This window comes from Geotrypetes seraphini, chromosome 4 (genome assembly GCF_902459505.1).
Source record: "Geotrypetes seraphini chromosome 4, aGeoSer1.1, whole genome shotgun sequence".
NCBI classification, from domain to species: Eukaryota; Metazoa; Chordata; class Amphibia; order Gymnophiona; family Dermophiidae; genus Geotrypetes; species Geotrypetes seraphini.
This window is the reverse complement of record NC_047087.1, coordinates 263,344,463-263,370,864: the sequence shown is the minus strand read 5'-3', so window position 1 is coordinate 263,370,864 and position 26,402 is coordinate 263,344,463. Positions and strand designations below refer to the sequence as shown.

At 42.9% G+C, this 26,402-nt stretch overlaps 1 protein-coding gene across 3 annotated transcripts in view; it reads right to left on the bottom strand.

Annotated features, from left to right (window-relative positions):
- DNTT (DNA nucleotidylexotransferase) overlaps nucleotides 1-26,402 on the bottom strand; it is a 286,754-nt gene that overhangs the window by 180,162 nt on the left and 80,190 nt on the right. For all 3 annotated transcript variants that reach the window (XM_033942402.1, XM_033942401.1, XM_033942400.1), the window contains 2 exons: nucleotides 22,373-22,496; nucleotides 19,085-19,217 (listed from right to left, as the gene is read on the bottom strand). In XM_033942402.1, the coding sequence (XP_033798293.1) occupies nucleotides 19,085-19,217; nucleotides 22,373-22,496 (257 nt within the window). The remainder of the gene's footprint in view (nucleotides 1-19,084; nucleotides 19,218-22,372; nucleotides 22,497-26,402) is intronic.

The window sequence follows — 26,402 nt, the reverse complement described above, 5'->3', positions numbered from 1 at the left end:
GTAGCAGTAAAATGGTAGGTGCCTTAATTTTAATGCATGCAAAAATTGGTTTGATGCACACTGATCTATGAATTAACAAGCCTACAATCAGTTTTAATGCAATAAAAATCATTCTGATGCAAGTTAAGATTTTTTACTAACACAAATGTGTAGAATACCCTCCCAAAATTAAGGGAAATTATCTGAAGACAAATCAAAAGTTTTTGCTTGTGCACATCCCTGTAAGATGCAGCATTAATAACTTTTATAGTTTGTGAAAAGATGAGTACAAACTCCATCTCAAATGCTTCGCTCTTCTACCTCGCTAAATGCTATATTCTATGGGCACGTTAGCATTTAGCGCGTACCAATATTTAGCGCACGCTAAATCGGCTAACGCGCCTTAGTAAAAGAGAGGGTCAGTGCTTTCCAAAGCTTGTCATGCTCAACACAGTCAAAGCCTTGGTATAATCAACGAAGTACAGGTAGAGCTTCTTCTGGTACTGCCTCGCATTTTCTATGATCCGCCTCAAGCTTGTGATGTGATCACGGGTCCCTCTGCCGTTATGGAATCCAACTTGGGCATTAGGAAGATCTTTAGAAGCACCTTGCTGGCATGGGGGATCAGGGTGATTGTTCTATAGTTGGTACAGTCCCTGGCATCGCCTTTCTTCAGCAGTGGGATAAAAACTGATCTTTTCTAGTCCTTTGGCCATGTGCAGGTCCTCCAGATCTTCTGGCATAGTGCTGTCAGTGTGGCTCTTGGAACTGGTTTGAACAGCTCTGCATGGATTCTGTCAATGTCAGGTGCTTTGTTGTTTGGCAGCTGCCTCAGCACCCAATCCATTTCACTTTCCAATAGATCTGGTTCTGCTTCCTTTTGACCCCCAAGCTCTTCAGGGTAGTCAGTGCTGATGCTGATGTATAATTCCTCTGGTTATGCTGGTTATATAAATACAACTAAAACGAAGAAAGAGCAACAAAGTACCAGTGTAATGAAAGCACAGAGCAAAGCATATATCACCCAGAGCTACAGCACAGGGAATAAGCCCTTTGAAGGAAATATGAAAACAAAGCATGATAGGTAGGCACCTACATGGTACATGGCCAGGCTCCCATAAGATCATTTAATATATGCATGTCATCATTTTGTGATCATTTTTCTTCTCTTGTGGTGAAATTTTAGTCGTATACAGCCAATATGTTTCTGTTGATAGTGATTCATGATATATTACAAGTACATTTACTACTGATTTCATCCTGTATACAAAAGTTATTCATTCTCAGTAGGTACATTAGTTTAAATTAAATAAGGACAAGACTAAGCTACTCTGGCTTGATCAAACTGGGCATAATGTTCCAAATGATTTATCTATTCCCAATAGGCTTTCACTGAAAGTGGAGATTATGTCTAAAATACTTGGATACATCATTATCTTTAAAGTTTCATACTGACAGAGTTATTAGAGCTATTTTTTATACGTTACATAGTCTTAGAAGAATTCAAGCTCTTTCTGAAGAAAAACATTTTTCAATCTTAGTTCAGATGATAATTCTCTCTACACTGGATTACCGTAATGGTCTCTATTGTTTTGTTTTGATTTATTTAATATCCAGATTACAGATGATAGAGAATATAGCAGCCAAATTGATTTTTAGACTGAAAAAAATCAGATAATAATCATAATAATAACAGCTTATATACCGCAATACCGTGAAGTTCTATGCGGTTTACAAAGATTAAGCAAAGGTACAAATTGATTGACTTTAAGAGGGAAGGAAGAAAGAGGGTTAATAGGACAGGAAATCCATTTTTGAGGAGAGAGTGATCAATAAAACAAGTTAATCGCTATAGAGGGGAGAGAGAAGAGAGGATCAGTTGTCTAGATACTTTAGGAACAGGTGTGTTTTCAGACGTTTCCTAAATTCCTCATAAGTAGTGGGCGAAAGCAATTGTTCTAGGTCTTTACCCCATGATGCTGCTTGGTGCGAGAGAAGATGTTCATGGTGTTTTTTCAGTTTACAACCTCTCACTGGGGGGGAAACGAAGTTGGAATGTGAGCTTCTCTTGTGTCTGTTGGCTGAGAAGACGAAAAGGTCAGTTATATATTTAGGGGCAAGTCCGTGTAGTGCTTTGAAGCAGAAGCAGGCAAATTTAAACTTTACGCGCGCCTCCATTGGCAGCCAATACAGCTGCCGGTAGTAGGGTGTCACGTGGTCAAACTTCCTCAGCCCAAAGATTAGTTTGACCGCTGCATTTTGCATCAATTGTAAACGCTGCATGTTCTTTTGGGAAATTGCTAAATAGGCGATGTTACAGTAGTCAATTAGACTCAGTACGAGGGATTGGACTAGGGTTCTGAATGCCGCTGTATCGAAATAAGCTTTAATGGATCTGAGTTTCCAGAGAGTGAAAAATCCCTTTCTGATCAAGGAGTCCACCTGGTGGAGGCGCAGCAGCCTCAAAGAAGGCAAACAGAATGTTGGGTATTATCAAGAAGGGTATTACAACCAGAACGAAATAAGTCATCCTGCCGTTGTATCGGGCAATGGTGCGCCCGCACCTGGAGTACTGTGTCCAGTATTGGTCACCGTATCTTAAGAAGGATATGGCAATACTTGAGAGGGTTCAGAGGAGAGCGACACGAATGATTAAAGGCATGGAAAACCTTTCATACACTGAAAGACTGGAGAGACTGGGGCTCTTCTCCCTGGAAAAGCGGAGACTTAGAGGGGACATGATACAAACCTACAAGATCATGAAGGGCATAGAGAGAGTAGAGAGGGACAGATTCTTCAAACTTTCAGAACATAAAAGAACAAGAGGGCATTCGGAAAAGCTGAAAGGGGACAGATTCAAAACGAATGCTAGGAAGTTTTTCTTTACCCAGCATGTTGTGGACATCTGGAATGTGCTTCCAGAGGGCGTAATAGGGCAGAGTACGGTGCATGGGTTCAAGAAAGGATTGGACAATTTCCTACTGGAAAAAGGGATAGAGGGGTATAGATAGAGGGCTACTGCACAGGTCCTAGACCTGTTGGGCCACCGCGTGGGCGGACTGCTGGGCACGATGGACCTCTGGTCTGACCCAGTGGAGGCATTTCTTATGTTCTTATGGTCTCTCATGGTTAGGCACTGATCCAATGTTACACCTAGTATCTTTATGGTAGGTTGGATAGGGTAATTAAGATTATTGATACATAGTGGTGATTTGGTGTCAAGCGGATGTGGCGTAGCAACGAAGAAAGTTGTCTTTTCTGAATTAAGTTTGAGCCTAAAGGTTGTCATCCAGTGCTCCATCACGTTTATGGCTTCTGAAGCTTTAGGAATAGTTTCAGAGATAGAATTAACGAATGGGATGATGATCGTAAAATCATCTGCATAACTAAATAGTTTTATCCCTAACTGGGTTAGCTGCGTGCCTAGTGAGGACATGTAGACGTTGAAGAGCAATGGAGATAGCGGAGACCCTTGTGGCACACCGGATGGATTGCTCAAGGTATCTGAAAGTTCATAATTAAAACGTACTTGATAAGTGCGGAACATAAGGAAGCCACGGAACCAATTCAGCACCTCGTCCCTGATACCAATGGCGTCTAGGCATTGCAGCAGTTTCCTGTGGTCTACTAGATCAAAGGCAGAACTCATATCGAATTGCATAATCAGGGCATTAAGGCCCTTACTAAACAGTAGGCGCAGATTGTTTAAAATAGCCGCAATTACTGTCTCAGTACTGAATAACGGTCTAAAACCGGATTGAGTTCCATGTAGGAGAAAGAACTGATCCAGATAATCCATCAGTTGGGTGTGTACCAATCCCTCCATAATTTTTACAATAAACGGAATGGATGCTACTGGTCTGTAGTTGGATATTATAGCTGAAGATTCTTTTCGATTTTTTAGAATTGGGGCTATTATTATGTGACCATTATTAGAAAGGAACTTCCCAGTTTTTAGGTTATGAGCCAAATATTGCATCAACGACAGTTTAAATACTAAAGGTGCCGCATTCATGATTTCTGGGGGGCATGAGACCAGAACGCAATAGGATTTAGAGTATTTGTTATATAGTCTGTTGTAATTGTTCCACTCTAAATCTTGAAAGGAGCTCCACATCATGTCTGCCGGTGTATCATTTCCTTGGGTGATAGGTATCGGATGATCACTAGGGTCGTTTGTTGAACAATGAATTCTAAGGTTTTTAATTTTCGAATCGAAGTGTAGTGCTAAGTCATTTGCAGAGGGTAACTTAGAGTTGTGTGTGGGTGTGGTGTAGCGAGCGGTGTCAAATAAATTTGTGATCAGGTTGAATAGCTCTTTTGTATTGATTCCTTGTGAACCATTACAAGATGAGTTGATTTTAATTGAGTAGAATGCTTTACGTTTGTCTTTTATCATTTGTTTGTAGATTTTTATGTTAGCTCTCCATTTGTTACGGTCTGTTAGTTCTCCTGTTTTTTTCCAAGTTCTTTCTAGTCGTCTAGCTAGTTGTTTCAATTTTAGAAGTTCGGTGTCAAACCATTTGTTATATTTATTTGCATTGCTTTTGCTATTGCGTATAGGGGCGATTTTATCTAAAATGGATGTGCTGGTTGTCATCCAGTGATCCCAGAAATCGATTCCTTCTTCTAGCTCTGATTGCAATTCATATTGTGACCAGAAATCTATTGGATTAATATAGCCTCTGGTGTGATGTTCTCTTTTTATTATTGGGCGTGTTTTAGATTTAGAATAAGACCAGATTAGCTTGAAATAATAAGTAAAATGATCAGACCAGATATCATGACACCAGGTGCCTTTACGTATAGAGATGGCAGGGTTTGGGATGGCCTTTGTGGACATGGCTACCATATCTAACTGATGGCCTTTTTCATGTGTTTGTGTGGGTAGAGGGAGGTTGTAATTGAGTAGGGATAGAAAGTTTTTAAACTCTTTCGCGTTTGTATTGTCCTCTTCATCTAGGTGTAAGTTTATGTCTCCTGCGATGATATTGTAAGAAGAACCGAGTGAATTGTTTAGGACAAATGCACAGAAGTCTTCTTTGGCTTTTGGCCAGCTTTTTGTTGGGACATAGAATAATATGCATGATAGGGATTCTTCTAGATGACAGTTGCTAATTTTACAGGCTAGAATTTCTAGTTGGTCGGTCATTTTGAAATCTAATAGTTCGAACTCAAATCCATCTTTAAGAATAATTGCTAGACCTCCTTCTTTTTTCCCCACACGGTTTAGCGTAAGGATTTTAAAATTGTCTGGTAGGAGGTCACACCTACTTTGATAAAATTTCATTGGTAACTTATCAAGACTTGAATTATTATTAAATTGTCAAGCTGGATATATAAGATATTTTCATGTTGCTAGCCCCCTTAAAATTACCTTCCAAAAGTATGCACATTGTACCGGTGCTGCTGAGCATCAAGAAGCTCCCCTATGATGCACATCTGGACTGATGTGTGCATTTAACAATGCTTGCTATTTGGTACACTTCCACCATTATATGTGGCACAAGGTCAGCCACCACCAGCAGTATCAGCATCATGTGACACATGGAAGAAGGCAAGGAAGAGAACTTTCTTGGAGTAGCTTGAAATCAGCAAGATGTAAACTGCTTATTGCAGTTCCAGCTCCAGTTCAGTGAGAAAGTGCAATCTTGTCCTAGCACCAGGGCAGCAGAATATATTCCTTCCAAATCCAAATCCCTCCTGCCGCAAACCCCAAAACAATCCCCAGCAGGAGGGATGCCCACTCCCTCCTGCTGGCAACTCCCCCCCCCCCAACATCCCTAGCAGAAGGGATGCCCACTAACTCCTGCTGACACCCCCCTGAACACATGGTCCCCCAAACCCACCACCTCCCAGGGGAGTGGTCTTAGGGATCTGTTCAGTCCTGCCACGGGCATTCGGAGGGGGGTTCAGGGGCTCCAGCAGGAGGGAGTGGGCATCCCTCCTGCTGGCCAACTTGCGTCGGGGGGGAGTGGTCGGGGGTTCCCTGCTACTGCCGCTCAGCAGCAACACAATTCTCTAAACGGAACCTGTGATAGATGCCGGTTAGAGAATCAGGGTCGTTAGGCGGAGTTAGGCATCTCTCCGTTAGGACAGAAGTGATTCTGTATAGGACGCCCGTGTGCGATTTTCAAAAGCCACTTAGGCGGCTGCTGAGACCAGGCATCCTATACAAAATCAAGCCCTCAGAGAGCAATTCATTTTATTAGCCGCAATTAATTTTTTTAAAACATAACCAATAACACATTAATCACGGCATTAGCAGCAATTAGCAAGTAGTCCTAACTTTTTTTTTAAATCTTAGATTTTCCTATTCGCCGTTTACCAGGTTTTGCTTATCTTGTGACCTTTGTTGCTTGATGCTTAGACTAAAAGTAGATGCCAGTAATTTCTAGTTTCTTCTAAACAATTTCTGCCACACATTATTTGATCCTGTTAATTAACAGTTTTCTAGAATTTTTTTAAATATTTTATAGTGTTGGACCAATATGATGCCTTACATTATTCTTTTGGCAAACATGCCTTATAGACATTGTTTTAGGGTTGAAGAAGTTCTAAAACAACTTAAAAGATTTAGAAGAAGAATCAGATAAAGTAAACACAAATAGCAGCGAATCAGTTTCCAAGAGTGTTAAAGAATATGGGGTCATTTTCAAAAAAGATAGACATCAAAAAGGCAGCATGAACCAGCACTTAGTCAAAACGTCCAAGTAGGCTTTCTCAAAACGAACTTTCTAGATGTATTTCTGGTTGTTTTGTCTCCAGTGCATCCAAATCTTAAGGGAACATGTTAGAGGTGTGTTTTGGGCATGTTTAGGGTGGATTTAGGACTTGGACACTTGTCAGGCATAATCAAACCTTTAACAAAAGGTCATGGGTTGTTTTTTTTAGACATTTGAAGTTAGACCAGTTTAAAAGTATCTAAATGCTAAAAAGGTGCCCAAACTGACCAGATGACAACTGGAGGGATTAAGGCATGACCCCACCTTACTCCCACAGTGGTTACTGACCCCAAAGATATTTTTTAAAAAACCCTGTCACCAGAAATATTTAAAATTACCAAACACACCAGCTGCCAGAGCAGTGCTGCTTTCATAGCAAAATGAAAGAAAAAGCCTTAGCTATATAGGCAGGGGTAACCATCACCACCATCCATCCTAGGCAGAAAAAACTTTTCTTGCTATAAGCAGGCACCCTCTGAAAAATATGTTTAGTTGCAAAACAAGATGAACAATGCGTTTCTAATCCGCGCACAAAAAAGTAGCACATTAAATTATCTTTCACAAGCCAACCTACGATCGTTTTGTAGCCTTGACGCTACTTCCTCAGGGCCATCCTCGTGCAAATAGCACCATAACAGTTCAATGTGCAAATCCTCTGTGTCCCATAAAGACTCAGAGGATTTGCACCATCCATGACTGCTGAGACATACTAGACAAGGGGAATGATGGGCTACTGTCCTTCTAGACCTCAGTGTCACTTTTGATACCTTTGATCACCTCAGCCTCCTCACCAGACTCACAAATATTGGAATCGGCGATCGAGTGCTCCAGTGGTTCTCGTCATTCCTGAGCCATAGGGCCCAAAGCGTCTTACTAAAGTCTACTCATCGCAACCTAAACCAATAAAATACGGTGTTCCGCAGGGCGCTTTCATGTCCCCTCTGCTTTTCAACCTCTATATCAGACCGATGATAGACATCACCTTAAAACACCATATAAAAATCCACTCGTTTGCCAACGATATACAATTTTACCTACCGCTAGGCTCAAACTGAGATATCCAAGTCTCCAAACTACATGACTGCCTCTCAGAAATAAAAGAACATAAGAACATAAGAATTGTCACTGCTGGGTCAGACCAATGGTCCATCGTGCCCAGCAGTCCGCTCACACGGCAGCCCTTAGGTCAAAGACCAGTGCCCTAACTGAGACTAGATTTACCTGCATACGTTCTGGTTCAGCAGGAACTTGTCTAACTTTGTCTTGAATCCCTGGAGGGTGTTTTCCCCTATAATAGCCTCCGGAAGAGCATTCCAGTTTTCTGCCACTCTCTGGGTGAAGAAGAACTTCCTTACGTTTGTACAGAATCGATCCCCTTTTAACTTTAGAGAGTGTCCTATCGTTCTCTCTACCTCTACCTGTCTTTGTCTACTAAGTCTATTCCCTTCATTATCTTCAATATTTCAATCATGTCCCCTCTCAGTCTCCTCTTTTCAAGGGAGAAGAGGCCCAGTTTCTCTAAACTCCTCCAGCCCCTTAACCATTTTAGTCGCTCTTCTCTGGATCCTTTCGAGTAGTATTGTGTCCTTCTTCAAGTACAGGGACCATTGTTGGACGCAGTATTCCAGGTGAGGGCATACCATGGCCATGTACAGTGGCATGATAACCTTCTCCGATCTGTTCGTGATCATATTCTTAATCATTCCTAGCATTCTGTTCACCCTTTTCACCACCGCCGCACATTGTGCGGACAGCTTCATTCACTTGTCGACCAGTACTCCTAAGTCTCTTTCCTAGGGGAGGGGGTCTCTCCAAATACTGCACCGGACATCCTGTATTTGTGTATAAGATTTTTGTTACCGACATGCATCACCTTACACTTATCCACATTAAACCTCATTTGCCATGGCTGTCCCGAAACAAACTGCAAATAAACGCAGCAAAAAACTCTGGATTTGGAGAGGTGATTCACAACTCGCCCGCTTATTGATCTCTTGGGAATTGGCCACCCTGATTGCCAAAGTATGCAGCCTAGGAGTGATTCTGGATGGCAAACTTTTGCTCTCTGACCGTATCTCCCAAGTAATATCCACCTCGTTCTACTATCTCTAGCAACTATGGAAAATCAGACAATACTTCTCAGAACGGGACTTCTCAATTACTCTACGCTTTTGTCATCTCCCGTATGAACTACTGCAATGTGCTCCTAAATGGCCTCACTATGAAAATCCTCCATTGACTACAAATACAAAATAGTGACATCCAACTCCTGAAGAATCTCAACATACGAGACCCAATCACCCCAGGACGGCATGCTGCCCACTGGCTGCCAGTTGACAAATAATGCATATTTAAAGGCCTAGTAATGACCTACAACGTCTTCCATAACATGGCACTGGTCTATATGGCCTCCAAACTTCCACTCTACATCCTAAATCAATCGCTTCATTTGCAAGAAGAAAAACAACTACATACACCCTCTGCCTTGAGAATGCCAGAAAAAGATCTTACTTGCACTACCTACCACGCCTATAGGACAAACTACCTCCGCAATAAAAACCCACCTCATTCCCTGACCCTCTATGAGAGTGTGCCACTTCAAATTCCCCAAACCTTCTGACAAAGTGCCTTGACCCCCACTGTCTCGAGTTTCAAACGCTATGCGCTTTGTCCTATGTCTGACCATACCATGTTTTTTCATACAATGTTCCTCCACAGTGTCATACTGTTCGCCATCTTTGTCCTATTACACTATAATATAATACACTATACATCATATTTACCATACCACTTGTGCCATACTATAGTTTCTCATGCCATGTCTGCCATACAAAGTTTGCTTTTCCATGTCTTCCATGCTTTGCTTTATCATTCACGCTTGCCATACCATTTCTGCCAAGTCGTGTCATGCTATTTTAGTCATGCTTCATAATACCATGTTTGCCATGCTATGTTCTGCAATACTATGCTCCATGCTAAGTCTCACCACACCATGTCTGTCATATTACGTTTTGCCATACTTTGTTAATTATGTCTTCCATCTCTGTCTGATAATGCTTGCCATGCTACCTCCTAAACTAAACTAAACCTTAGGTTTGTATACCGCATCCTCTCCACAATCGTAGAGCTTGGCACGGTTTACAAGAGTTGGGAGAGAAAGGAATTCCAATAAAGGTTAAAGGATATAGTGAGAAGAATATTTGGAGGGCTAAGGATGCCAGAGCTGGAGTTAAGTATTACATTTTTGAAAACAGCCAGGTTTTCAGATGTTTGCGGAAGAGTTGGAGAGAGCTCAGGATCCAAAAGGGGGAGGTAAGGTTGTTCCAGAGCTCAGTGAATCTGAAGGGGAGGGAGGTCCCTAGTTTTCCTGCATGGGAAATGCCTTTTAATGAAGGAAAGGATAGTTTTAGTTTGTGAGTGGGTCTGGTGGTATTAAGGTTTGAGGAGTTCCAGGAAAGTGGGATAAAGGGAGGGAGGATGCCGTGAAGGATTTTTAAAGTTAGACAGGCGCATTTAAAGTGGACCCTGGCAATAATCAGAAGCCAGTGAAGCTTGGACAAGAGCGGTGAGACATGGTCAAATTTATTTTTTGTGAAGATAAGCTTAGCCACGGCATTCTGGATCCGCTGAAGTCTATGAAGGTTTTTCTTGGTAAGGCTTAGGTAGATTGAGTTGCAATAGTCCAATCTGGACAGGATGATGGATTGGATGAGGATGTGGAGGCTGAAAAAGCATTTTTTTGCCAAGGAATTGAGGTGGTCGTTGAAAGACAAAGTAGAGCCAATGATAATGCCCTCCTACCACACTATATCTGAGAGGGTTATAGCTACAGCCTCGGCATCCTGAGGTTGTAGATTCAGACTCACACTGTTCCTTGTGACCCTGGGCAAGTCATTTGGTCCCCCATTGCCCCAGATATATTAGATAGATTGTGAGCCCACTGGAAAAGATGGGAAAAAAATGTTTGAGAACCTGAATAAATTCATGTAAACTGTTCTGAGCTCCCCTGGGAGAATGGTATAGAAACAAATCCATGGGAGATTTGTGGAGCCTGTAAGAAGCTTTTCTGTGGGAAGTGTACCAGAAAAGTTAAGAAGGACAGTGTCTGTATGGCATGAATTCCAGAATAACTAATATTTATAGAATGACTTGTTTTAGAAACAACTTTGATTTTTTTACTTCCATTTGTTCAATTATTCATTTGTATTTCCTTTTTATTTCCATAATTGCTTGAAAAATGAATTAACAATGAGTTTTACTGAATAAATATTGATTGATTTCATTTTACAATATATTTGCTTGTAATTCTATTCAATAGCTATAAGTTACATCTCATATTTTTACAAAAGAAGCAGTTTTAAGTTAGGGTCAAAATGTCCCCTTGGTTGTTCTTGCAGGGAAAATTTTTAGTAGTTCTAGCATTAACCTGTCTTTCAAATGAATTTATATCTTTAGAGCAGTGTATCGCAAACTATGCTGCGGCGCACCAGTGTGCTGCGACACACTGGGGAGGAGTAGAGTCATCTGCGCCGGCTGACCGCCTACAGGACGTGCTTCTCGCAGTGAGAGACGCGTCCTGTAGGCAGTCAGCTTGTGCGGATGACTCTCCTGCTCGCCGGCATCTCTCCTCCTCTTCCCGCACTTCCCCTCCGCCCCGGATCCCTCCAACCGAGTGGGTCACAGCCAGATAAGCCTCCACACGTGTATGGACATCGACGCAATGGCGTCACTCATGTGCGTGACGGTGACATCATTGCGTCAACAACCGCTCACTTCTGGGTGCCTTCCGGCCGGGGCACTGAGTTTAGTGTGCTGGCGGCTGGAAAGTTTGCGAGACGCTGCTTTAGAGAATGAGAGTCAAACAATGATATTGGATTTTGTCCCATTTTTCTACATAATATTCAAGAAGGCTTCCATGTAATATTAGCATTCATATACAGTGGTACCTCGGTTTACGAGTGCACCGGTTTGCGAGTGTTTTGCAAGACGAGCAAAACATTTGCAAATTTGGTGCCTCGTAAACCGAGCTTGCCTCGCTGTACGAGTGCCCCCCCTCCGCGAACCGGCACCCTCCCCCCCCCCGTGATCCGGCACCCCCCCACCGCCATCGGGCACCCCCCCACCGCCATCGGGGACCCCCCCACCGCCACCTGAGATCCCCCAACCCACCCGAACCCTCTTCTTACTTCCAGTGTAGCCTTTGCATCGGCACCAGCATGTTCTGTGCCCAAAAATCTGCTTCCTGTGCCGGGCCTTGAGCATGCGCGCAGGCACAGGAAGCAGATTTTCGGGCACAGGACATGCTGATGCCGGCGATGCCGATGCAGAGGCTACACTGGAAGTAAGAAGAGGGTTTGGGTGGGTTGGGGGATCTCAGGTGGCAGCAGTGGGGTGCTGGTGGCGGCGGGGGGTGCCCGATGGCGGCGGGGGGGGGGTGCATGATGGCGGCGGGGGGTGCCGGATCGCGAGGGGGGGCCTTCGGGGAGAGCAATGCCGGTTCTCGTGGGAGGGAGAGCAGCGCTGCTGGCCTCGGGGGGGGGGGAAGGTTTGGGGTGGGAACATATCAAAGCAAGTTTCCCTTACTTCCTATGGGGAAACTTGCTTTGATATACGAGCATTTTGGATTACGAGCATGCTCCTGGAATGGATTATGCTCGTAATCCAAGGTACCACTGTATACAGTACTAGGTTTCTGTCCCAAAGAACTTAGCAGCTTAGGGGCCTTTCTACTAAAATGCCTTATAATCGGGGCTTAGCTTACCATAAAGTGTGACTTTCTCAAATGCTAAGCCATAGGGTTACCAGATTTTTCCTTCGAGAAAATCTGCCCAATTCTGCCTTTTCCTGCCCTGTTCCGCCCCCCCCCCCCCCAGCCTTGCCCCCAAAAGGCATCTGCGCATGCGCGGACACGAAACAATAATGTCGGGAGGCTTTTCAAAACCCAGACAAAGTTCCGGGTTTTGAAAAGCCATCCGGACCCCCGAACATGTCCTCAAAAGGACATGTTTTTATCTGGACATCTAGTAACCCAAGATTTAATGTGCACTTTTTAGGCCTCTTTTTTCTTTGGGGGGGTGGGTGCTAAATAGAAGGCAGTAAGGAGATAATTCTATAAGTGGAGCCTGAAATGGCAGGCGCCTAGAAAAATGGCATTCAATTACATTCGGTCACCTCTTAGAAAATTATGGCTGCCAGCCCCTTATGATGAACTTAGCTGCTAGGAATGTAGGCCAGGGTTTTAAAGGCCTATATTCCGGTGTCTAGGTTCATCATAAAATCACAGCTAGTGGTGCTTAGTGATACCTAAGGCTAACTTTGCTCCTAAATATGCCTACTTAGGCATGCGGTATCACTAAGCACCACTAGGTGCTAGGGTGTCAGACGCTGGCCCTGGGAAGTACCTAGCAGCACTTTGTTTTTATTTTAATTGGTTTTAATCAGCTTTTAGTGACATGAGCAATTATTGCACCACTTAAAACCGATTAAAACAATTAAAGCCCCCTTTTATGGAGTCGTGTTAGGGTTTGTTTTTTTTTATTACCGGTTGCAGCAGTAAAAGCTCTGACGCTCATAGAATTCCTATGAGCGTCTGAGTTTTTACCTTCATAAAAGGGGGATAAGTTAGGTGCCATCCAGCACTTAACTTTTGTGGTCCTTACCAGAATGTCCCTCTAAGTCAGGGGGTGCCAAAATGGTCTATCGCGATCGACCAGTAGGTCGCATATGCAACACGAGTCGATCACGTTGCCTTTGTGATCTTGTTTTTCCTGCCTCCCCGAGCCAGGCCAGGGGTATACAAGCACTGGACCCACAAGCCTTCACCTCCGACAAAGTTCTGGGTCAGCCAATTGCTACCTGGCCTGGAACTTCCTCTCCAACATCAGAATTGACATCGGGGTGGTGGGGGTGAGGAAGGATTGTGGGCGCCTGGCCTGCTCGGAGAAGCAGAGAGAAATTGTCATGGTGGCTTGGGGGGGCAGGGAGAGAGAAATAATCGGGGAAGTGGAGAAATCGGTGCGAATGCTTGGGGGGGGACAGGGGAATAGAGAAAGAAAGACAGAAATAAAGAGGGGGAGAGAGAAAGACAGAAAGAAAGAGGCAGGCAGGTGGCGAGAGAAAGACAGAAAGAAAGAGGGGGCAGGGGGAGAGAGAAAGAAAGAGAGACAGAAAGAAAAGGGGAGGGGGCAGAAAGAAATAAATATTGGATTTACAGAAGGAAGTGCAACCAGACTCATGAAATCACTAGACAAAAAGGTAGGAAAAATGATTTTATTTTCAATTTAGTGATCAAAACATGTCCGTTTTGAGAATTTATATCTGGTGTCTATATTTTGCACTATGGCCCCCTTTTACTAAACCGCGATAGTGTTTTTTAGCGCAGGGAGCCTATGAGCATCGGGAGCTGCGAGGGGCATTCATCACAGCTCTCTGCGCTACAAAACGCTATTGCGGTTTAGTAAAAGGGGAGGGGGGTGTATGCATCTATTTTTGTATAATTGTTACTGAGGTGATATTGCATATTTTAAAGTCATCTGCCATGACCTCTGGAAAAAAACCCAAATACAAATGATAATTAACAAATTCTCTGCCTACAGTGTGCTTTGTGTTTTTAAAAATTTTATTGTTGGTAGATCATTTTGACTTGGTCATTTTAAAAGTAGCTCGCAAGCCAAAAAAGTGTGGGCACCCCTGCTCTAAGTACTCCTGAATTAACTCTGATTATCTAGTTAGTGTGTGCTAATCTGAATGTAGAGGCTGGATAATGAAGGAATAGGGTTACCAGATTTTACATCAGTAAAATCCGAACCCCTAGACCCGACCCAGGCCCTTTCAGTTCCACCCATCCCCGCCCCATTATGCCTCAGCTCCGCCCAGGGCAGGATTAATTTGTCAAGAGCCCCTAGGCACACAAGTACACTGGGCCCCCTGTCCCGCCCCACCTCACCATGCACCCAGGCGGAAATAGGAAGCTGCGTCAGAGGGAAGCTTTGGGCAAGCAGCACCGTTTGCACAATTACAGTTCCCGTTGCCTTTCTTACCCACTTTGCTTGCTTGTCTTACATTCAATCGATGGGGGGGTTGCCGATCGGGGTGGGGCCCGCGTTGTCGATCAATGCTGGAGGGAACCATCACCGTTTGGAAAAAACAATGTTGATGCCTTCCTTCATCGGGCCTCTCCCCCTGACCATTTCGGGCCCTAGGCACGTGCCTACTTGGTCTATTGGTTAATCTTGCCCTGGATCTGCCCCACAGCCCCGCCCCTGCTGCCTGTTCATCGGGCAGGAAGGCATCCCCTTTTACAAAGCTGTAGAAGCGATTCCCACACAACAAGTGTGACGCAGGCCATTCAATTCCTATGGGCTGCATTGCATTTACCTCTCTGGGACTCGCTACCGTGTCTATGTGAAAGGGGGCGCTTAATTAGGGAATGGGAAATAAAGTGGCTTTCCAAGAGTACAGAGAGCATTAGTGGAGAAAATGGGATTTTAGCACTGGTTTTCCTTTTCTTCGCCCATCGTTTTAATTTTTTCAGGTTTTGGCACTCTAGTTGTAAATACACTTTTAAACCAGGAACAAAAATAAATGTCAGATTTGGTCAGGTCTTTCTGTTCTTTCAGTGCATTGTATAAGAATGGAATGTTGAGTCATAGGAGTGCTTTTAGACTAGCAGCAATTATTAATTTCTAAATAAAGCTCTTTTCATTCAGTGATGAGCTGGTTTCAATAATTATATTCTTTTTGGTATACGGTAGAGAGCAGAGGCTTTCTGATGACAGCATATCATTGTTAGTGTGTGGTGCAGTGATTAGAGGTACAGCTTTAGTACCAAATCCCACAGTGCCTCAGAAATATGAGTAATTTGAGCCTAGGGGTGGTTGGAGTCTGATCTCTAAAAAAAAGTCCTCAGAGGTCAGTCTTCTCTCCTTCACTCTCCCCACTTGCATTTCCCACTGGTCTCATCCCTCCTTGCCCTCACCCTCACCCTCACCCCCCAACCCTGGGCTAACTTAAAACATGTGCCGCTAATGATCAGAGGGGGGAAATCGGAAACTAGCCCTTCTTTGGCTATGGAGCAACCCAACGGTTTGAATTAAAGAATGACACGGTGGCTGTTACCTGCGCCTAGCTGCGGGTAACCTGTCAAAACGGTGAGGAAAAAAACTGTGCTCACCGTGGCTACAGGGACAAGGCCATTCACCGCCCCATGGAGCGGTGAATGGCCTTGTCCCCACAGTTAAGAGAGGGAATGTGCGCGATCACCTATCACGCTCCCTCCCTCCTTACTGCCGCCCTCCTTACTCCCTCTTCCCTCCCTCCCTCCATACTGCTGCCGCCAAGTCTAAACATCTCCCTGCCCCTTATCTTCATGGCTGGTGATTTCTAAATTGCTTTCCTATGAGCAACCGAAGCATTGAAGCTGCATGTGGCTGCTGTAAAGGTCATCTCTGATGCAACCGGAAGTTGCATCAGAGACGACCTTTCCAGCAGCCATATGCAACTTCAACGCTCCAGCTGCTGTGTAGGAAATCAATTTAGAAATCGCCAGCCGAAGATAAGGGGCAGGGAAGTTTGTGGGCACAGTTGTGCGCTGCAAGCAGGAAACACTCCTTCTGCCTGTCGGACCGGTGCCTGTTGTCCTGGGGGTGGGCGCGGGTGCATGGCGGAAGAAGCTAAGAGGTGTTCTCGCTACAGGGGGGTGAAAGCGCCACGAAGGTAAGGGGCAGGGAGGGAGAAAGGGAGGAAAGGTGGTGTGGAGAGGAACAGACGCTGAAGGGTAATGGGGAAGAGAGATTGGGGAGAAGACGCTGAAAGGATGTGGGGAAGACAGTGGGGAGAAGATGCTGAAAGGACATGGGGAAGACAGAATGGAAAGAAGACACTGAAGGGAAATGGGGAAGACAGAGTGGGAAGAAGACACTGAAAGGACATGGGGAAGATAGTGGGGAGAAGACACTGAAGGGAAATGGGAAAGAGGGATTTGGAAAAGACACTGAAGGGAAATGGGGAACAGAGAGTGGGGAGAAGATGCTGGCAGGGAAGAAGACAGAGATGCCAGACTATGGGGAGAGTGGAGGGAAGAAGATGAGTGCCAGACCAATTTGGGGGGGAAGAGAGAGGCACAGTAACAGAGCAAATGGAAGACGCAGAGAGAAGAGAGACAGTGGATGGAAGGAATTGAATGAGAAGATAAACAACAACAAAGGTAGAAAAAAAAATTCTATTTATTTTTCTTTTTTTGCTTTAGGATAAAGTAGTATATTAGTTGTGTTGATAAAAATTTATAAACAAAGCCCTGCCAGCTGAACTTCTCTTTCTCTAGTTCAGCAGCCAGAACTTTGATTTATAAGGAAGGAATAAGCTAAATATTGCAGTACTGAGTCTTGTATGGATGCTGCAGAGATGGGGACAGGGCAGTGAAGGGGTCGGCGGTCTGGGGACGGGGCAGTGACAAGGACAGATTTTTTTTCCTGTATCATTCTCTAGTTTGAATCTTAAGATTGAGTGGCGTCTCTTTTTTTAATTACACCATGGATATTACCCTCTGTTCTATTTTTACAGCATCAATAAGATCTACATGTATTCATTACAACCAGTAAATCAGATGTACAGCTGAGCTGGTGACGTCATCTTTTACGTTACTGTAGCTCTTAAAACTGAGGCTGCTCAGCCCCCGCAGCCATCTTTGCCGCTGAAAATGAGCATTGAAAGTTTCGTGCCGACGAGCAGTAAGTTTACATTGTACTGTAATGTTCAGTTGAGACGTGCACTGAGTTTATTTTTTTATCTTTTTAGAAGAACAAGCCTCATCTTCCTAACCCCCTGACGCAGCTTATTGCAAAACGCTGGTTCAACTGTCGGGAGAAGGGAGGTGCTTTTCTCCTAACGCCTAGCCCTGCATTTATGAACAAGCTAAAGATTTTGCATCCACAGAGTGCAGCACTGAAAGATAAGTAGCTCTTTTCTTCAGTTTATAAATCGCCTGATCTGAACTGTGTTTGCAGAGCTATTTAGCCACTTTATTTGGTGTCTCAACACGTTTTTTGGAAGATTTTCAAGACCATCAAGAGTTTAAACCAGGAGTTTTTTGTAAGCAAGACTTGTTCTGACTAGCAAGACTTGTTCTGGCTAGAGATGGGGATCTGAGGGTTTTCCTTCGTATAATAAGAATTTTACTAGTACACTGTTCTAATTATTTTTTGTTTGAAGAATTTGAAAGAAATAGAATTGGTATATTTTTCTATGAATTGAATTGAACCTTCTCTTTTGCATATATTTGATAGAACTAACTTAAAACAGCCCCAGGGTTCCTATAGTCCGGGCATCTCTTCCTCTTTTGTCCCTCTCCCTCCTTTCCCCTCATCTTCCCAGTCTCCTTTCAAAGTCAAATCTTCTTTTTTGGAGGGGCCTCGGCACTGCAGTCATTCTCACAAGCTGCCAGCACTACCCCGAAGCGTTCCCTCTGCCATTATCTGCCCTGGCAGAAATAGAGGGCTGGAGCACAGCAGAGGGAAAGCTTTGGGGAAGCACTGGCAGCTTGTGACAATGGCTGCCGTGCTGTGGCCCCTCAGAAAAAGAAGACTGAAAGGAGACCGGGAAGGTGAGGGGACGGGAGGGAGAGGGACAGAAGGAGAAGAGATGCCCAGACCACATGCCAGCCCTGGTCATGTGAGGTCCCAAAAATATTCGGGGTGTTCGGGCACCCATAGCACCCACAGAGCTAGTGCCCAGAAAAGATCCACGTAAAGGCATGCTAAGGCCTCTTTTAGTGCAGCCTAGTAAAAAGACCCCAATGTGTTTACCAATTATTTGTAAGCACAGCAATGTTTGCTGTTTCCTAGTATGACTTTTGCACAGACATTTTGCTTATCTTAGAAAGAAAAGGCAACAAGATAATTCCAGCAAATATGATGTACTACAAAAGACTCTTGATTGAAAGGCATCATCCTTCTGTTATCTATTTTTCAGACGAGAGTTCAAAAGCATTAAATAAAACCAAACAGAATTCTATGCTAAATGTTACACTTGGTGTTATACTTGGTTTATAGTCATGATTCACATTGCCCTTTCTTTGCTCTTTCCTCACCTAATCATATTTTCCAGTAGCAGAGAAGAACAAACAGTATTCAAAGCCTAAAAAAATGTCTTAAAATTTGGTAGTTAATGCAATTGGCTAAAGGTTGCTTATTGATTATGGGACCTGTATCAACTCTGAAAAACACAGACCACATTAGCCATCTGGTATTACATGTGACATACAAAACACTTTTTTTTTATTCTAGACATTTTCTGTTGCTGCCATGGAATGCTAAACCAATACTTGCCTTGCATTGTTTTATTCATAACTGAAAAGTTGAACTTTCATTATTTAATCAAATTACCTTCTAAATCCACCTGTTAAGGTCACGAGAGCATCAGGCAAAAATGCCCAGACAGTATCCTTAACAGCTAAGCTAATTGCTTCTGCTTCAGCCTTAGAAACAGGGGTAATAAGGTCATCGTAGTAGAGGAAACCTGAAAGACAATATAGAGTAGCAATAAAATCTGGCTTGTATGAACAATGAAACCTCAAAGGGCACACTGTGTGACACCAAAAAGAGCTTCTGAGTGCTTTCTAAACCACATAAAATTGATATATACATGAGAATCAGATCACCCAAAAACGTTCAAGGCCTCAGGATGGCAAATAGTGAGGAAACACACAAACAGCAACTGTTCTAAGATGGACATGGGAAAATCAACTGCTTAATCCTAGAATAAGCAGCATAAAATCTGTTTTACTCTATGGAATCTTGCCAGGTGCTTGTGACCTGAGTTGGCCAATGTTGAAAACAGGTTACTGGGCTTGATGGACCTTTATTTTATCACAGTGTGACAACTCTTAAGTTCTTATGTCCTTAGATATTCAACAAAGAGAGAAAACAATGACTAAAGACCACATAAAGACAGTGTACAAAGTGTTCCATTATTACCCTTCACTTTGGCCCCAAATTGCCCTTAACTACCAGTTCACCCAAATAAGAACATATGCTTCTGATAAAAACCTTGACTGCAAATATATTCAATCCTACTCATCCCCCCCCTTTTTTTTTTTTTTTTTTTACAAAACCACGAAAGCAGTTTTTAGCGCAGGCCAGCACGCTGAATGCTCTGTGCTGCGCCCGACACTCATAGGCTAAATTAAAATATCTAAAATTATCTTCAATAGAATCAATTTTTACATTTGCAGATGACATCTTCATCTTACTTGAGGATGACCCTTCTTTAAGTAATTTAAGAGCAGATTTTAACTCCTGCATCGTAAGAATCCAAGATTGGGCCTCCCTAGTGTGCATGACATTAAATACCCCAAGAGATTCTCATTGGAAGTTTACTTGTCATTTATATACAGATAGTTGGGGCTTTTTTTTGTTTGTTTCTAAGTGGAGATCCCATTCTTTTTTGTAAATCTGTTATAGCATTTTTGAAATCTGTTATAGCGATTTTGAGGAGTGAGACTGTTTCGTATTCTAACATCCACAAGAAGGCTCTCCAAAATGAGATCCTTCACCTTGAGAAGCAGGTTACAATCCTGCAACAGCAATATGAGCTACCACAAACTTTATCAATAAAAACTGTTTGTTAGAAGTCCAACTGGCATTAAATGTGCTTCTTCGTCAGAGAGCACAGAATTCCATGACCCATTATACATTTCAGTTGTATAAATTTGCAAACAAAAGCAGTAGTCGTTAGCCAAATTGGTGAGACAATAATCAGAGTCTATCAGAATATCCACATTTATTTATTTTTATTCAATTTTCTATACTGTTCTCCCAGGGGAACTCAGAACGGTTTAAATGAATTTATTCAGTTACTCAAGCATTTTTCTCTGTCTGTCCTGGTGAGCTCACAATCTATCTAATGTACCTGTGGCAATGGGGGGATTAAGTGACTTGCTCAGGGTCACAAGGAGCAGCGTTGATTTGTACACACAACCTCAGGGTGCTAAGGCTGTAGTTTTAACTACTTCGCCACACTCTCATGGAAGACTGGTGCATAAGGACATGGACATTAATTCAATTTTTAAATCCTTTTTTGTTATTCTGTATTCAGCTCCAGAGGAAGTCCTGCTAGATGGTGACATATATCTATCTAATTTGCACTTGCCATAGATCTCTGCCTCAGATTTAGAACATAAGAATAACCTTACTGGGTCAGACCAATGGTCCATCAAGCCCAGTAGCCCGTTCTCACGGTGGCCAATCCAGGTCACTAGTACCTGGCCAAAACCCAAGGTGTAGTAATATTCCATGCTACCAATACAGGGCAAGCAGTGGCTTCCCTCATGTCTTTCTCAATAACAGACTATGGACTTTTCCTCTAGGAACTTGTCCAAACCTTTCTTAAAACCAGCTATGCTATCCACTCTTACCATATCCTCTGGCAATGCGTTATAGAGCTTAACTATTTTCTGAGTGAAAAAAAATTTCCTCTTATTGGTTTTAAGAGTATTTCCCTGTAACTTCATCAAGTATCCCCTAGTCTTTGTAGTTTTTGACGGAGTGATAAATCGATCCACTTGTACCCGTTCTACTCCACTCAGGATTTTGTAGACTTCAATGATATCTCCCCTCAGCCATCTCTTTTCCAAGCTGAAGAACCCTAACCATTTTAGTCTTTCCTCATACGAGAGGAGTTCCATCCCCTTTACCGTGCTCTTCTTTGAACCTTTTCTAGCGCCACTATATCTTTCTTGAGATAAGGAGACCAGAATTGAATGCAATACTCCAAATGAGGTCGCACTATGGAGCAATACAGGGGCATTCTGGCATTCTTTGTTTTGTTAACCATCCCTTTTTTAATAATTCCCAGCATCCTGTTTGCTTTTTTGGCCACCACCACACATTGGGTGGAAGGTTTCATCGTATTGTCTACAATGACACCCAGATCTTTTTCTCGGGTGCTAACCCCCAAGGTGGACCCTAGCATCCGGTAACTGTGCTTCAGGTTATTCTTCCCAATTTGCATCACTTTGCATTTGTCCACATTACATTTCACCTGCCACTTGGATGCCCAGTCTTCCAATTTCCTAAGGTCCGCCTGCAATTTTTCACAATCCGCATGCATTTTAACAACTTTGAACAGTTTAGTGTCATCTGCAAATGTCATCACCTCTCTCGTCATTCCAATTTTCAGATCATTTATAAATAAGTTAAATAGCACCGGTCCCAGTACAGACCCATGCTGCACTCTGCTGTTTATTCTCCTCCATTGAGAAAAATGACCATTTAACCCTACCCTCTGTTTTCAATCCAATAACCAATTCCTAATGTTTGATGTTACTATTAACATAGGAGAGGAGAGTCCCTTGGGGAAAGCGCTTGGCCCGGGTAGGTTTCAAATTAATTCTATAAATTATTGAAAAAGATAATTCCCCTGTATTAACATCCGTCTTTAATGTAGTTATAAATAGGGGTTTTTTGCCTGCACTGTTGAACTGCCAAGACTTTCCTCATTAGTATTTTCAGCCCCAAACAGCCCTATAGTAGAATCAAGTCTCAAAGAGCAGGCCTAGATTTTCCATATAGTTAGAGAAAGTACTGCCTAACTAATGTTAAACTGTAACCAGCAAGCTTTGTTTTTTTTTTTTTACCTTATCAGCAAAGTTATTCACCATTCTTTAGCTTTACCTGCTTTCTGCATTTTAGTTAACGTAAGGGCAGAATCCTCTTTTATGTACTCCAGTGTCCGGAAACCCATTTTAAACCATTTTTCAGACGTCTTCAATCCCACTCCAAAGACAGATGTAAAGAGCTAAAAGAAACCAACACATTTCTCTAAACATGTGATGAGAAAAGGTCATTAAAAAATAGCTGGTGTTGTTTGGAAAAGCATCAGATAACACAAATTTGATAAGTTAGCATGAGTCACAAGATTCAATGGCCATTATTGCTTCTAGCTATTTGAGTCTTGATGCTAATACAGTGATTTAAAGAAATATTATATATTCAATTTTGTTTTTAAACTTTAGTCTCCTTGCAGTTCTTCTACTGACAGTGCCCTTAGCAATGCCATTATCAGATAATTGCCCTTGTCATACAATTTAGGCCATCTATTAACACAAGCAATTATCTCATGATAATGTTCACTGCCACAGACACTGTCAAGTGTACCTCAAAGACAGTATGTTTTAAGTATTGCTTACACAGTTTAAAAAGTGATGTTGCTCACTTGTAAGAAGTGTTGCCCATCAACAAGCAAGTTTGAATCAGGCACACAAGTAGGTGATGTCATCCAATGACGCCTGAATGGAAATTCTTTCAGACCTCAACCAGCATTGAATATACATATACCCCCTTATTCTATATATGGCGAACAACATTGTGCATGCAAATTTGGGTGCACAATTTAGTTGAGTAATGAGCCAATTAGCACCAATAATAATCAATTATTAGCACTAATTGGCAATAATTAAACTAAACTAAACTAAGCCTTAAGTTTAAATACCGCATCTTCTCCACAGATGTGGAGCTCGGCACGGTTTACAAGAACTTAAATATAGGAAGAGAAGAATAAGGTTTACATGAAACTTATGGGAAGGTTTACATGAAAATATGGGAAGAGAAAAAAGGGTAGAGGTTGCGTACGGGGGGGGAAGGGAGAATTACATTTTTGTGAAAAGCCAAGTTTTCAGGTGTTTACGGAATAATTGGATGGAGCCCAGGTTCCGCAGCGGGATAGTAAGACCATTCCAAAGCCCTGTGATTTTGAAGAGGAGGGATTTTCCCAGTTTACCCGCATAGAGAATACCATGAAGAAAGATGAAGGATAATTTATGTCTTTGGGCGGGTCTGGTGGAGTCAGGACTCGAGGAGTTATAAGAGAGTGGGATAAGGGGAGGGAGGATGCCAGGCAGGTGCATTTGAAATGGATTAAAATGGATTGAAATGGATTAAAATGTACATGTATCTTGCTATGGTTTCTTGCTGTAGTCAGGTGCCATCAACTCGTGCCTGAGTCCTTGTGACTTGATGAATTACAGATCTAAACAGAAGTCGGTTTTGTGCTAGACCAGTAAGGTCCTCTAGTGTCATCCCCATGGTCGTTTTCAATATGTCCAGCCATCTGGTTGCTGGCTGCCCTCTTCATCTGGTTCCTTCGATCTTCCCAAACATGATGTTCTTCTCCAATGATCTTTCTCTTCTGATGGTGTGACCAAAATAAGACAGTTGTAATTTTATTATTTGCACTTTGAGTGACATATCTGGTTTGAGTAGGATTTACCTGGACATGTCCTCTTTTTAGAGGGCATGTCCGGGCATCTGGACGGCTTTTCAAAACCTGGCACTTTGTCTGGGTTTTGAAAAGCAGATCACATTGGGAAGTACATCCGCGCATGCGTGGATGCAATGTGGTAACATCATGTGCATGTGACATGATTGCATCGCATCTATTCATGCGCGGATGCCCTCCCGATTGAGATGAGCAGGCTGAGGGAGGGCGGGGCTAGGGGGTGAGCTGGGGCAGGGATGTGGGCATAACAGGGTGGGGATGGGTGGAACTGGTCTTGCCTGGGGGCAGGTCTATGGGTCCAGATTTTACATGCGTAAAATCTGGTAACCCTAGGTTTGAGGCCCATGTAAATTCTTGTACATGGATCCATAAAGGAGGTGTGGCCATGGGACAGGCATTGGCGGGTCATGGGCATTCCAGGAATTTGCGTACAGTGGTGCAGAATACGTTAGTTCTGCACCTAATGTAGCCATGGGGATTTACGCCAGGTTTCAGCTGGCGTAAATCTGCACGTCCATAAGTTAGGCATGGATCTTGGTGCTAGGCACTATTTTAGAAATGATGCCTGGGAGAGAGAGGGGCTTGAGTTACCTGAAAGAGCAGAGGTATTTGATGGTTCCTGGCACTGTGTCACCCTGAACTTTCAAGTGCCCAGTGACATAATTTGAAACAGGCCGACGCTGGACTTAAAACCAAGTCGTTTTAAACTGCAGCTAGTGGAGAGGGAGGGGCTCAAGTTACCTGAAGGAGAGGAGGCATTTGGTGACTCCTGGCGCTGTGAGTATCATCCTGAACTTTGAGTGCCCGGTGACGTCTTTTGAAACAGACAGAAGCTGGAGATAAAACAAAACCACTTCCTGCAGCTAGTGGAGAGAGAGAGGGGTTCAAGTTACCTGAAGGAGAGGAGGCATTTGGCGGCTCCTGGCATTGTGTCATCTTGAACTTTCAAGTGCTTGGTGACATCATTTGAAACAGGCCGATGCTGGAGATAAAGCCAAGCCACCCTGTGGCTTGGCCATAGGACGTGGCCAAAGTGGTGCGTCCTAAGGGGCACGCTAGGCCCATTGTGAGCCCCTTTGGAGCCCCGATGGAGCCATGATGAATGTTTGGGGATAAAGTTTAGTTGAATTATTAGTTCTATGATGGGGAAGCGCAAAGTGAAATTTGTTGAGGTACTAGATCCAATGTTCTTCTCCAATGATATTTCTCTTCTGATGGTGTGACCAAAATAAGACAGTCGTAATTTTATTATTTGCACTTTGAGTGACATATCTGGTTTGAGAAGGGTTACCAGATGTCCAGATTTACCATGTCCTCTTTTTCTAATAGGAAGCGCTCTAATTGACTAGGTTCAAAGAAAACATATGAAATCTTCAAATATATAATCAAACATTTGGCTGGAAATTTCAGAAAAAAAAAGTAGCAACTAGAGCTGAAACCTGAGGCCTATACTGAAGAAACTGTTTTCTCCTAGCTTGAGTCGCCCTAGACACATCTGGAAACATTTGCAATTTCTGGCCACAAAATAGAAAATAATTTTTTAAAACTAAACTTTTTTTCAACCTCAGAGGAGAAAGTAACCAAGAGGGTAGCACGTTCAGATATCTAAAAAGGCAGTCAAATTATTCAAAGGATTTCTTTGTTCCTCCCGATCTACTCTCATCCTTATTGGAAGATAGAAACATCTAGTCAATTCAAAAGTTTCAGGATTACTCAAAGTTAGAACCTCTTTGAAATATTTTCTCAGCAATATCTCTGCTGATAATAATGGACTAGAAAATTTAAAATTTGAAGATTAGAAGCTCTTACATGATTTTTCATTAACTTGAGCTGCCTATGTAACCAAAGACTATCCTTAATCACAGAGGAGCTAGTTTGTTGAAACACACCAATCTGAGATTCCATACTTTTCATAGTTACATCTAAAGAATTACATTTTGCATCTATGTTATCAATTTTGGACACAACTCGCTCTGAAAAAGTACACAGTTTTTGCACTGGACCCTGTAACAATGCTTCAGTCTTCTTGACCAACTTCCAAACATCTAAAAGTGAAATTTGTTGAGGTACTAGATCCGAAGAGGGTATCTCAATAGAAAATTCTACTGGTCGAATCTTAGATTCTATTGGAGGTGGTGTCAATAAAGGTTGCTGCAAAGTCTTATTCTCTCTTACTGGAGAAATACCAGCTTGTGAAAATCCCCCAGGAGAGAAATGAGAGGTTAAAGATGGAGCCTTGAGACCTTCTCTCTGGAACTTATGGACGCACCTCATTCATTACCAATATGAAGGGAGGGAGGACAAGATGTCATATGTTTTCTTTGAAACTGATCAATTAGAGCGCTTCCTATTAGAAAAAGAGGTTTCTAGTGAAAATCAATGAGTGGAATACTGATGTTAATGAAAATCGGGTATATATTTCATGTG